Source organism: Hippocampus zosterae, chromosome 5 (genome assembly GCF_025434085.1).
Source record: "Hippocampus zosterae strain Florida chromosome 5, ASM2543408v3, whole genome shotgun sequence".
NCBI lineage: Eukaryota > Metazoa > Chordata > Actinopteri > Syngnathiformes > Syngnathidae > Hippocampus > Hippocampus zosterae.
In genome coordinates this window covers 15,432,728-15,446,369 of record NC_067455.1, presented here as the reverse complement: position 1 = coordinate 15,446,369, position 13,642 = coordinate 15,432,728, and the positions used below count along the sequence as shown (strand labels likewise).

The 13,642-nt window shown below is 45.5% G+C and overlaps 1 protein-coding gene across 1 annotated transcript in view; it reads left to right on the top strand.

Moving 5' to 3' along the window:
- dnah5 (dynein, axonemal, heavy chain 5) overlaps nucleotides 1-13,642 on the top strand; it is a 96,478-nt gene that overhangs the window by 65,820 nt on the left and 17,016 nt on the right. Inside the window, exons 75-78 of the mRNA XM_052065691.1 lie at nucleotides 162-299; nucleotides 1,495-1,609; nucleotides 2,175-2,365; nucleotides 11,395-11,516. Of these exons, the coding sequence (XP_051921651.1) occupies nucleotides 162-299; nucleotides 1,495-1,609; nucleotides 2,175-2,365; nucleotides 11,395-11,516 (566 nt within the window). The remainder of the gene's footprint in view (nucleotides 1-161; nucleotides 300-1,494; nucleotides 1,610-2,174; nucleotides 2,366-11,394; nucleotides 11,517-13,642) is intronic.

The window sequence follows — 13,642 nt, the reverse complement described above, 5'->3', positions numbered from 1 at the left end:
TTCGGCTGTTTTACCCATTTTTGCAAGGCTGATTAGGCTGTTCAATGAAAATGTATATTTGCCTTTTCCAGTACTATTCATGGTGTGCTCCAAGAGCAATTCCATGTTTACGCTTTCATTTCCTGACTTGCTCTCAGAAATACTACATTTCTATTTGTAGGGCTCACTAGTGGATGATGAAAGTCTGATTGCTGTTCTTGCCAACACCAAGTGCACAGCTGAAGAAGTCAATCAGAAACTACAGATTGCAGCTGACACCGAGGTTCAAATCAATGCTGCCAGGGAGGAGTATCGACCTGGTAGGTCATAGCAGAGTTTAAGTCCTTTGGGGCAGTGTTCCCCCTTGTCATTCAATATGTTACAGCCAATTTATGTTCATTCATTCTCTATACCCTTAAGGCCAGGCAGGGGGATACTTTCTATACCAGTGAGGGGTCAAATGGGTGGCTAGAGAATATCTCAGCTGACTGAAGCCAAAAGGAATACACCCAGGACTGATTAGCAGTCCACAACAGGGATGGCACTCGAAGCCTACTATCCACCCATTCACACCTACGGGCAATTTTTTTGTCTTCACTAGACCCAAAATAATTTTAGATGAGGGGGTACATGAATGTGGAATTTAAATCTTGTGGGTCAACAGCACAAACCAACAGACCAATGGTTTGGCCAGGCACAAAAGTATATTAACTCTATTTTATCCATACTGGCGGGCCAAGAGGGTGTTTTCTTTTCCACGCCTCTGACAATTTGGTGACTGAAAGTAGGATGAATGTTACGCCTGATCGAAGCAGGTCTAAATTGTGGCCTGGTCTAAATTAACACACTGTTATTATTAATACTATTGTCTTCCATATACTTTTAAAATCATCACCTTTGCCGTGACGCATCTATTAAGGCGGGTGGGGGTAGGGGCCCACATGGACGCAAATGATTGGTGTTGAAGGCGATCTCTAATCTGTGATCACCCGGGCCAACTTAACATGATCTGTAAGTGGAGATTTTCTTGCATTTCCTGCTAAATATACTGGACTCCAGCGAGTCAGCTTTTGTTTCCGCTATGTAGACGTGCCTTTCTCCTGTGCGTTTCTCTATTAATGCCCATTTGACTGGGTGCATCTGTGAAAATACCAAAAGAAAATAAACTCCAATGCGCACCGTTCGAACACATTTTGTGTTTCACTTGCACTCGGTACCAAAATTGCCCCCTTGTTGTGGGATACAATAATTTGTTGCAAGCACTGATGAAAGAGTCACTACAAATTAAAACAGAAGCTACCATTTCTCATCACTATTTATCATGGGATGGCATGTTTCAGTGTTCAAGTGGTCGTTTCCCAACCCAGAAGTTGGGGGTTCGATCCACCGTCATTGTGACCATGCCAAAGTGTACTTGAGCAAGATCCTGGACCGCCACTTTGAATTTGAGAAAAGAAGTGAAAGCCCATATACCGTTTTACATCATTTCATGATTACTTGTCTGTCTATTTACAGTGGCCACCAGGGGAAGCATCTTGTATTTCCTTATCACAGAAATGAGCATGGTTAATGTCATGTATCAGACTTCCCTGAGACAATTCCTGGGACTCTTTGACCTTTCTCTGGCTCGGTGAGAACCCTCCAAATCTTGATTGTAACCTCATGTTAACTAATCTATTCTTTACTGTTCCCGTGTCCAATCGGAAGTGTTCATCACATTTCTGTTTTGATGGTCTGGTCCCAGTCCAATTTTTGTTTGCCAAGACCGTGGTTTGATTTGCAAACTCAATAAGGGATTGGTTTGCTACAGTATATTGCCACTAGCTTTTCTACACTATTTCAAAGATACACCAACAGTCATGTTGACTATTGAAAGTGTGTTTTCCAAAAATTAGCACAATGACCACACATTCGTTAGGATGTAAGGAAGATTTTTAAGAAAAGTAATGAAGCTTGTTCACCCATAACAGAAAATGTTCACTTCTAGCAATAGACGCAAATACCCAACATTAGCCAAATAAAGTTTAGGAGTAAGTCAGACCCATCAAAGGTCTCAGGATTCCATGTCAGCAGGTGGACAATCAAGTGATTTAATGTTAATACTGTATTATGGACATGAGGTTTGTTTAGTAATTGGACAGCATAATTAGATTGATAATAATCATCCTGATTGTATATTTTATTTGATGCTACAGGTCCTTCAAAAGTCCCATCACCAGCAAACGTATCGCCAATATCATCGATTTCATGACCTTCAAGGTGTACAAGTATGCAGCACGTGGCTTGTACGAAAAGCACAAGTTTCTCTTCACTCTGCTTTTGACCCTGAAAATCGACATGCAATGCAGCAGAGTCAAACATGAGGAGTTTCACACGCTTATTAAAGGTGAATGATAAATTCTGTATCTCAGAAAATCACTTGCATTTAAATGCACACATTTTTTTTCCTTCCTGAACGTTTGTTCACACAGACCAAAAACATGGATGTTATGTTCAGTGGCCATACTATGAATGTCTATCGAGAAAAGTTTGCTTTGAACTGAAAATCTCCAGAAAGCTGTGCGATTTTGACTCTTTATCTATGAGCCAGCCGCATTAAAACGTCGCTGTTTGTCAACTTGTTCTGTCACAAGCATCAAAAGCGAATCCGCAACGATGAACCACAGGGCTGTTGTTTCATTGCGCAAGTTATACTTGTGTAATGTCTTTAGCAGATCCATGTGATTTACCCTTTTTGAAGGTATGATAAGGTATATTTTTGCTTTGACCTGTGAGCCAAAATCGCCATATGTGCGCTGTATGGTGGCATTGAACTCAACTCGGCTCATTTCACAGGAAAAAACAGTTTGGCATAGTGAACAAATACTGTATATATAAAACTTTGCCTTTAAAGAGAATTACACATTGTCTATTTAAAGCTACCTTTAAGTTTGCTCTCTTAATGCGCACACATAATGAGAACCGCCATAGACAGGTTAACAAATAACTAGTGATGGGTCCAGCGACACCGATGCGTTGATGCCTGCGCCGGGCTCACAGAGCAAACCATGTGTCGGTGCATGTGCCGCTTCATTACGTCTCGTGATTGACACATGAACTGCACCGGCACAGTTTAGACTGCATCGGCTGCGTTGACACAGTCCAGGCTGCTAATTGACACAACGGCTGTGTTGACACAGTCCAGGCTGCTAATTGACACGTGAACTGCACCGGTGCAGTTTAGACTGTGTCGGCTGCTCGGCACAGTCCAAGCTGCGGCACTTAGTCCAGGGGGCGTCGACTCAGTGCAGGGGGCGTTGACGCAGGAAAAGCCCGCACAGTGTATCCTAAGGAAGTGCGTCTGGCGACACGATGCCGATTGCCGAAACAAGCTAGACCCCACCCTCGCTCGAATAAAAATATATGTTTGGGCAATACGGAAAACACACTGATTATCAGAAACAAATGTGTCCGTCTGACTTCTAGCGTCATGCCGGCTGTCATATAATAGGCTATTATTATATGAGAAGTGTTTTATGAACGTTTGTACTGTACGTCATACTCCAGTTGATTGAGAGGTCCCGCCTCTAAGGGGGAGTTCCAGAAAGTGACTGCGAGTGAGCACACCGCATGTTTGATGAGTCCGCCACGTTGCTATTAAAAGTCACATAAAACGTAAACCTTGTCTGCTGACCATCATTACATCGGCCAGGCTAGCTTAGCTGTTGTCGTAATTCAAAGCTTAATATGTGGCGTGGGTTGGGTCGGCGCCGCAAGTACGTGCTCGCGCGCATTGCTGAGAGCAGCAGACTATATCGACTGCTGAGTAGGGATGTGAATCTCAGCACTGAGGACGATTCGATACACATCTCGATCCACTGCCAGCGATGCGATACTTAAACGATACATGGAATTTTCTGGCGATACGATGCGATAGGTTTCACCGTTGTCACGATGTGATACGATTCGATACACATTAAGTTCAAATCAATGCGATCCGATACGATACAATGCAATTTGTTGCGATATTGTGCAATTAAACATGATGCAAATAAGCAAAGAAAAAAAGCTTTTAAAAAGATGGAATTCAGTTTGGTATTACAAAAAGGATACCACTTTATTCCTTATAAAGAGTAGAACTTGTAAAACAACTTATTTAAGCCCTTTCACAATTGGGTTTTGTGCAAAGAAAATGTAAACAATTTGGCACCTGAGACTCACAGCTGTTGCTATAGTGTAAAAACAAACAGACTATTCTCACTGAGTGTCTTATATGAAATATAATAATAATAATATATATATGTATATGAATCTATAGCGCAAGATGTCCACCCATCCACTGTAAGTGCAACTCTTTGCGCACTGTTCAGCGACACAGTAATCTCACTTGTCACTTTGTTGTACACATCGGGAATATGTTTGTAAGTGAACACAGACCTGTCTGGTATTTTATACCTGGGTTCCAAAACGTGCACGAGCTGTCTGAAACCCTCGTTGTCCACCACGCTAAGGCTGGAGGTCTTTGCATATGAAATAAGCAGTGGCCTTAGTTATAGCCATTGCGCGGTCACAGTGAGTTGCAAGGGGACTCCCAAATTAAGAGGCAATTTTTTTCTGATCCTGACCTGGTTTACCAAGAGTTTCTCCGGTGTCCGACGAGGAACTGGGCGGGGGAGGGAAACTTGTCGGTGATCTGGTGCCATCGTTTTAAGTGGGTCTGCATATTTGTGGTGCTGCCGTTGTATGGCTTCTTAGTGCGACATTCCTTGCAAATTACGGAGGTTCTATCAAGGTTTCCGTCTTTCTTTTCGAAGCCGTAGTATTTCCAAACATAAGATTTGAAAGTTGCGGCTGCATTAAATATAGTAGTTTCCTTGCTGCTGCTTGCGCTAACTTCCATAATGTTTCGCTAGTTGTGTACTGGACTGTATGTGACGCACGGCTACCGTCCGTAATCAACACAAAACGCAAAGCAATGATGGTGCATTCAATGCACCTAGGAAAGGGCAGATATGTGAAGTTTAACATGAATAAAACGGCGCTTGAATCGGATTTTACCGATACCCATCAATGCATCGTGATGAATCGCGATTTCACCCGTCAATCGCGTCGTCCCCAGTGAATGAGCCGATGCACTCGGATTACGCACGTGCGCATCGATGTATCGATTAATCCATCCATCCATCCATCCATCCATCATCTACCGCTTATCCGGGGCCGGGTCGCGGGGGCAACAGCTTTAGCAGGGAAGCCCAGACTTCCCTCTCCCTAGCTACTTCTTCCAGCTCTCCCCGGGGGATCCCGAGTCGTTCCCAGGCAAGCTGGGTGACATAGTCTCTCCAGCGTGTCCTGGGTCTTCCTCGGGGTCTCCTCCCGGTGGGACATGACCGGAACACCTCACCGGGGAGGCGCTCAGGTGGCATCCGAATCAGATGCCCAAGCCACCTCATCTGGCTCCTCTCGATGTGGAGGAGAAGCGGCTCGACTCTGAGGCCCTCCCGGATGACTGAGCTTCTCACCTTATCTCTAAGGGAGAGCCCGGACACCCTGCGGAGAAAACTCATTTCAGCCGCTTGTATCCGGGATCTCGTTCTTTCGGTCACGACCCATAGCTCGTGACCATAGGTGAGGGTTGGGACGTAGATCGACCGGTAAATTGAGAGCTTCGCCCTTTGGCTCAGCTCCTTCTTCACCACGACAGACCGATACAACGTCCGCATCACAGCAGACGCTGCACCGATCCGCCTGTCGATCTCCCGCTCCCTCCTACCCCCACTCGTGAACAAGACCCCAAGATACTTGAACTCCTCCACTTGGGGTAAGATCTCCTCCCCGACCCGGAGGGGGCACTCCACCCTTTTCCGACTGAGGACCATGGTTTCAGATTTGGAGGTGCTGATTTTCATCCCAACCGCTTCACACTCGGCTGCGAAACGCTCCAGTGAGAGTTGGAGAGCCCTGTTTGAAGGAGCCAACAGCACCACATCATCTGCAAAAAGCAGGGATGTAATACTGAGGCCCCCAAAACGGACCCCCTCAACGCTTCGGCTGCGCCTAGAAATTCTGTCTTTAAAGGTTATGAACAGAATCGGCGACAAAGGGCAGCCTTGGCGGAGTCCTACCCCCACTGGAAACGATTCCGACTTACTGCCGGCAATGCGAACCAAACTCTGACATCGGTGGTATAGTGACCGAACAGCCCGTATCAGGGGGTTCGGTACCCCATAACCACGAAGCACCACCCACAGAACTCCCCGAGGGACACGGTCAAATGCCTTCTCCAAGTCCACAAAACACATGTAGACTGGTTGGGCGAATTCCCACATACCCTCACGGACCCTGCTAAGGGTGTAGAGCTGGTCCACTGTTCCACGGCCGGGACGAAAACCACACTGCTCCTCCTCAATCTGAGGCTCGACTTCCTGACGGACCCTCCTCTCAAGCACCCCTGAATAGACCTTACCAGGGAGGCTGAGGAGTGTGATCCCTCTGTAGTTGGAACACACCCTCCGGTCCCCCTTTTTAAAAAGAGGGACTACCACCCCGGTCTGCCAATCCAGAGGCACTCTCCCTGTTGACCACGCGATGTTGCAGAGGCGCGTCAACCAGGACAGCCCCACAACATCCAGAGCCTTGAGGAACTCCGGGCGGATCTCATCCACCCCTGGGGCCTTGCCACCGAGGAGCTTTTTAACCACATCGGTGACTTCAACCACAGAGATAGGAGAGCCCACCTCAGAGTCCCCAGGCTCTGCTTCCTCCAAGGAAGGCGTGTTGGTGGAGTTGAGGAGATCTTCGAAGTACTCTGCCCACCGGTTCACAACGTCCCGAGTCGAAGTCAGCAGCGCCCCATCCCCACTGTACACAGTGTTAGTGGTGCACTGCTTCCCCCTCCTGAGACGTCGGATGGTGGACCAGAATTTCCTCGAAGCCGTCCGGAAGTCGGCTTCCATGGCCTCACCGAACTCTTCCCACGCTCGGGTTTTTGCCTCGGCGACCACCGAAGCCGCGGTCCGCTTGGCCAGTCGATACCTGTCAGCTGCCTCTGGGGTCCCACAGGCCATAAAGGCTCGATAGGACTCCTTCTTCAGCTTGACGGCATCCCTTACTGCTGGTGTCCACCAGCGAGTACGGGGATTGCCGCCACGACAGGCACCAACCACCTTACGGCCACAACTCAGATTGGCCGCCTCAACAATAGAGGCACGGAACATGGTCCACTCGGACTCAATGTCCCCCGTCTCCCCCGGAACATGGGAAAAGCTCTGTCGGAGGTGGGAGTTGAAACTCCTTCTGACAGGGGATTCCGCCAGACGCTCCCAACAAACCCTCACTATACGTTTGGGTCTGCCAGGACGGACCGGCATCTTCCCCCACCATCGGAGCCTACTCACCACCAGGTGGTGATCAGTTGACAGCTCCGCCCCTCTCTTCATCCGAGTGTCCAGAACATGCGGCCGCAAATCCGATGATACAACTACAAAGTCGATCATCGAACTGCGGCCTAGGGTGTACTGGTGCCGAGTGCACATATGGACACCCTTATGTTTGAACAAGGTGTTCGTTATGGACAATCCATGACGAGCACAGAAGTCCAATAACAAAACACCACTCGGGTTTTGATCGGGGGGGCCGTTCCTCCCAATCACGCCCCTCCAGGTATCACTGTCATTGCCCACGTGAGCATTGAAGTCCCCCAGCAGAACAATGGAGTCCCCAGCAGGAGTACTCTCCAGCACACCCTCCAAGGACTGCAAAAAGGGTGGGTATGCTGAGCTGCTGTTTGGTGCATATGCACAAACAACAGTCAGGACCCGTCCACCCACCCGAAGGCGGAGGCAGGCAACCCTCTCGTCTACCGGTGTGAACCCCAATGTACAGGCACTGAGCCGGGGGGCAATGAGTATTCCCACACCTGCTCTGCGCCTCTCACCGTGAGCAACTCCAGAGTGGAAGAGAATCCAACCTCTCTCGAGAGAACTGGTACCAGAACCCAGGCTGTGTGTGGAGGCAAGTCCAACTATATCCAGTCGGAAATTCTCTGCCTCACACACCAGCTCGGGCTCCTTCCCTGCCAGAGAGGTGACATTCCATGTCCCAAGAGCTAGCTTCTGCAGCCGAGGATCGGACCGCCAGGGTCCCCGCCTTTGGCTGCCGCCCAGCTCGCATTGCACCCGACCCCTTTGGCCCCTCTCATGGGTGGTGAGCCCATGGGAAGGGGGACCCACGTTGCCTCTTCGGGCTGTGCCCGGCCGGGCCCCATGGGTGTAAGCCCGGCCACCAGGCGCCTGCCAACGAGCCCCACCTCCAGGCCTGGCTCCAGAGGGGGGCCCCGGTGACCCGCGTCCGGGCAAGGGAAACCTAGATCCATTTATTTTTATCATCATTGGGGTCTTTTGAGCCGTGCTTTGTCTGGCCCCTCACCTAGAACCTGTTTGCCATGGGTGACCCTGCCAGGGGCATAAAGCCCCAGACAACTTAGCTTCTAGGATCATTGGGACACACAAACCCCTCCACCACGGTAAGGTGACGACTCACGGAGGGGGTATCGATTAATATCAATTATTTTCCACACCCTTACTGCTGAGTGCTGAGACGCGCTTCACTCGAGTGACGTTCCTACAGTACGTGCATATGGAGCAGCTTCCGGACAAATACAAATTGTCCGCCGCGTAGAGCCATTTTGATCTCCTTTTGGAGAATAAGGTATTCATTAAAATCTCCTTGTCTCACCAAGTGCCTCTCGTATTTTTGACATGTTTTATTCCATTGTGTGTGTGTCTTCTCCACAGCAGGGGAAATAGCATGCATTAAACGTAACACACAATTTAAAACACTGGAGCATCTTATTTTTCTAAATCAAAATTTGTGAAGACAAAGCCCACAAGCATCCTCATTCACATTAATTTCACATTATTGAAACACATTGAATGATACAATATGAATGCATGGATGTGAATGATATTGTCAAGGGTCAATGTCATCTTTATTGTCAAATATGCTTTATGTATGACATGCAGCATAGATGAAATTTCTTCCTCTCAATCCTCAGTGCATACATGCATGTAAACATGCTGTGCATTAAACACACGCAGCTAAGAAAGGATAGCAGCTACACTGTATAAAAAAGATGTGATCTGAACAGTATAGACAATATAAACAATATAAGCAGCATAAACAATGGCACTTGTGGCTACACTGAGCTTTTAACTCATTCAGTCCCAGTCATTGGGTAGAGTGAGGTAGTGCATTGTATAGACATCATCATCAAATCAGTTTGTTCAGTCTGTCAAGTGGGTTGGCTGCAGGGATTTTGAAGGTCCCACAGGTGGCAGTGGTCAGCGACACAGTATCAACACAGTGTGTCATTGTGTCGACACGCCTCATGAGGCCTCATGGACCCATCACCCGTTCATTATTTGAAATAACATCCTTTCATGTGGCAGTGTTATCACACTTAAACGAACTGTTATTTCTTAATAAAAATGGTGCATCAACACTTGTTGGTAGACAATATAGCAAGACTTACAGGCATATATTCTTTATCCTCGGCGAAACCAACAAATATTATGACAGATTACGGAGTCAGTTAGAGTAGGCAGGCAGGCAGCAGCACAAAACTAGCAGTCATACAACCCAGCCGGGCCACACAGATCTGTAGGCCACAAGAAGAGGTGGCGAAACTGAGGCAAGGTGCTAAGCAAAGTCAAAGTACAAAGCAGTCGAAAAATCATCAACATTCCTTCGATTAGCAATCAGAAAAAGTAGGTCTCCTATCACTTAAGCAGGTCCCCATCACCTAGGTGACTTGGCTCCAAAACCCTAATCATGCAGAAAAGGATCAATCAGGCAGCACATGTGAGTGCCAGCAGGGGGGAAGGGCACCATGGGCAGCACAGTATTCATGATGCTTCAATTGCTTGTAAAAGAGTAACCGCATGTACTGTAGCGCTCCGGCAATCTAGTTTGTGGACAGATTAAACCAAATTGGAGTTGTTGGGTAGGAGCACAAAAGGCACAGCACACAACCATTAAAAGCTCAATCCAACTGGTGGAGGGGGCATCATTGTTCGGGACTGCTAGGTCACCTCCCATTGGACGGGACAATTAATTCCAAGTTTAAGAAGAGTTTTCTGAAGAAAACTAATTGAAGATTAAAAGAAGATGGCAATAGTGATGAAACAAGACAAAGGACAGAACTAAGTCAACAACCGATGGCTTCAATGAAAGACTATAAGCGCAGGTGTCAAGTTCCAGTGCTCAAGGGTTGTTACCCTGCATGTTTTCCATCTCTCCCTGCTGCAACACACCTGATTGGAATGATCAGGATCACTACCAGGCTCCTGCAGAGCTTGATGATGATCTGGTCATTTTAATCAGGTGTGCTGCAACAGGGATACTTGGAAAACATGCAGGGCAGCGGCCCACCAGGACCTGAGTTTGACACCCCTGCTCTAAAGGTTTTGGTGTGCCCCAGTCAGAATCCTGACCTCAACCCAATTACCGTGTCTTACTCTATGGTTATTTGCTGTTTGTTAGTGATTAAGTAGTCTTTAATAGCATGAATGGTCTCAATTGGATCACCAACAATCTGGATCAAATACACTAAATGCACAGAAATCATGACACGCAGCAATCAACACAAACACATTTATAAAATGCAAATGTTTCCATGCTTTTTCCACCCTGAACTGTGACGTTTACATATTATGTCCAGAAAAAAATATGAAAACATTTTCGAGAAATGGTGTGGCATTTGTTTCAACAGGTCATTTTTCTAAAGTGATCAATTTATACAGGAACACCATTTATTCAGAAATTTAGAAATACTTTTTCTTGTAACTGTATGTAGATTCTACAATTTCCAATACTGCAATGTGGATTTGTATTTAGTGCTCTCATAAGATTGCATTGAATGGCATCTGATGTGACCTTGCAGCTGAAGCATAGATCTCAGTGGTGCCAGCTTTAAACAACTGCAAAAAGAGCTCCACTGCTCCTTGATAAGAGTAACCTAAAATGACCATTATGGTACATTATATTTATTTATATGATACATTTAGTGGCTCTCTGTCGACATAACATTTTAAGAGCAAAGGCAGCTTACTCAGTACAGCAAAAAAATAAAAATAAAAACAGGCTTTGTCTATTTAAAAGGCCTAAGCTTACTCAGTAAGCTATGTGCATCCAGATCCATATCTGCCATCTTAGACCTATTGAACAGTGACTCAGTAAGAATTCATTTTTATAATAGGGTATCATTTGATCCACTTTTCTCATTAGACAAAACCGTGGTGTTACAAAAAACTCACTGTCAGGCAGCAGGATGTTTAATGTGATAGAGGTAGGTGTTGCTCATTTGACGACATGCGCTTGAAGGTCTGCAATGACAAAATCATGACAGAATACATTTTTGTGACTTGGTGTGACACTCAGGAGGTGCATCGCTGGACCTCAAGACGTGCCCTCCAAAACCAGCCAAGTGGATACTTGACATGACCTGGCTCAATCTTGTAGCACTCAGCAAACATTGGGAGTTCTCTGATGTACTGGATCAGGTACAACATATACGTCAATGATGTTATTGTTCATCGAATTACATCAAAGTCAAATCTAATGTCAGCTTCATACGCATGAACACCATCGGATACTGTTTCTGCCCAAATACAGACACACATTTATCGGTGACTGACAGCCAGCTAGCTCCCATATAATATGAGAAAGTCAGTGCCCTGTAAAATGAGCTTAGTTCAGAGAAACTTCAATTAGTTTTTGAAAAGCCTGTGAGCACACAAACACTTGCACAGACACGTGCGCGCACACAAACACACACACACGCATGTACTCCTGACTTGATAATTAACATGAAGCGGTGGATTAGCAGTTCTTTGTTTAATGAAATTAGCCTCCAAGATTGTGCTGTCTGTCCTCTCCAGAGAGAAAGAGACACAGAAAGACGAAACTATCTGAGGCCCTCTCTCACTCAAACTTCAAACATAAATCAATACTCTGGCTTTCCTTGGTTGTTATTTCAAAACTACATAGTTTGTGTGCATTTATACAATACCGTATTTCCACATATCTGTATATTGTGTAGCCTTGATATATGAGGGCCCAATTTAAGAGATACAATCTGGATATTGTGACTGTTTTTGCTTTGTGTTGAGACCTTAAGATACACATCTGCTTGAGTGAAGTCAAAAAGTGTTGATGCACTTTAAGATCTCCAACATGTTGGACAAGCAGTCCAACACGGACATACAAAACAGCAGAGGTGGTGGGCACATTGAGTCCCTCCAACATACTCTTGACATTATTTCAGTGTGGCCCAGTCCGTCGGCAGCGGCGACAGCCAAATGGTGTCAACAACGTACTTACTATGTCACATGCAGGCAAAAATAAATAAATAAATAACAAAAAAACCTCAAAACAAACAAACACACACAAAAATCATACACACAGAGCATGGTGAGTTGTGAAATAAAAACAGAATCACAATCATCTTTATTGGCCAAGTATGTAAAACACAAGGAATTTGTCTCCGGTATAACACACTGCATAACTATCATGTACAGTACAGTATATATATATATATATATATATATATATATTTTTTTAGCATGACTTTGCTTGTGCTGTGCGTACGTTTAACGTTCGAAGTGGTAGGTATGTTCTTGATGCCAATTGGCTGTCGCCACAGTGATAGTCAGTGACGTACCCACCTCTACAAAACAATCGCACAAGCATGGAGCAAATGCTAAGATGCTAAAAACCCCAGTCATCCACCCTTTATCCCCTCGAGAATAAATATATATATATATATATATATATATATATATATATATATATATATATATATTCATTCATTCATTCATCTTCCGAACTGCTTCATCCTCACGAGGGTCGCGGGGGTGCTGGAGACTATCCCAGCTGTCTTTGGGCAGTAGGCGGGGGACACCCCGAATTGGTAGCCAACCAATCGCAGGGCACATAGAGACGAACAACCATGCACACCCTCACTCACAACTAGGGACAATTTAGAGTGATCAATCAGCCTGCCACGCATGTTTTTGGAATGTGGGAGGAAACCGGAGTACCCGGAGAAAACTCACGCAGGCCCGGGGAGAACATGCAAACTCCACACAGGGAGGCCGGAGCTGGAATTGAACCCGGTACCTCTGCACTGTGAAGTCGACGTGCTAACCACTGGACTACCGGGCCGCCTATATATATATATATATATATATATATATATATATATATATATATATATATATATGTATATAAATCGTGTTGCCGTCCCTGACTGAGATATCTAAGATTGTGACTGAAAAATACCGTTAAATAATTATCAAAACAAATTTTATTTTTGGTATTCAATATAAATTGAGGAAATAAAAAGACATTAAATTAAATGATACAAATTCAATTTAACTCCTTAGTCAAGGTACCACTGTACATAGATCATGTAAATAATATTGATTCAAACAGAGGATTTTGTGACGGTATACAGGGATAGTGCTAACACAGTCGTAGCAGAAAATGTTGAAGATTGGTGCAGAAAGGCTGTTCATTATGTTCCCAAAACACATTACAGCAATTTGGACAATTAGTGATGTGTTTTGAGAGGTGCATTTGGAATATATTTCATCATTTAAAAGAAACTTAAGGTAGCTCCTCTCTT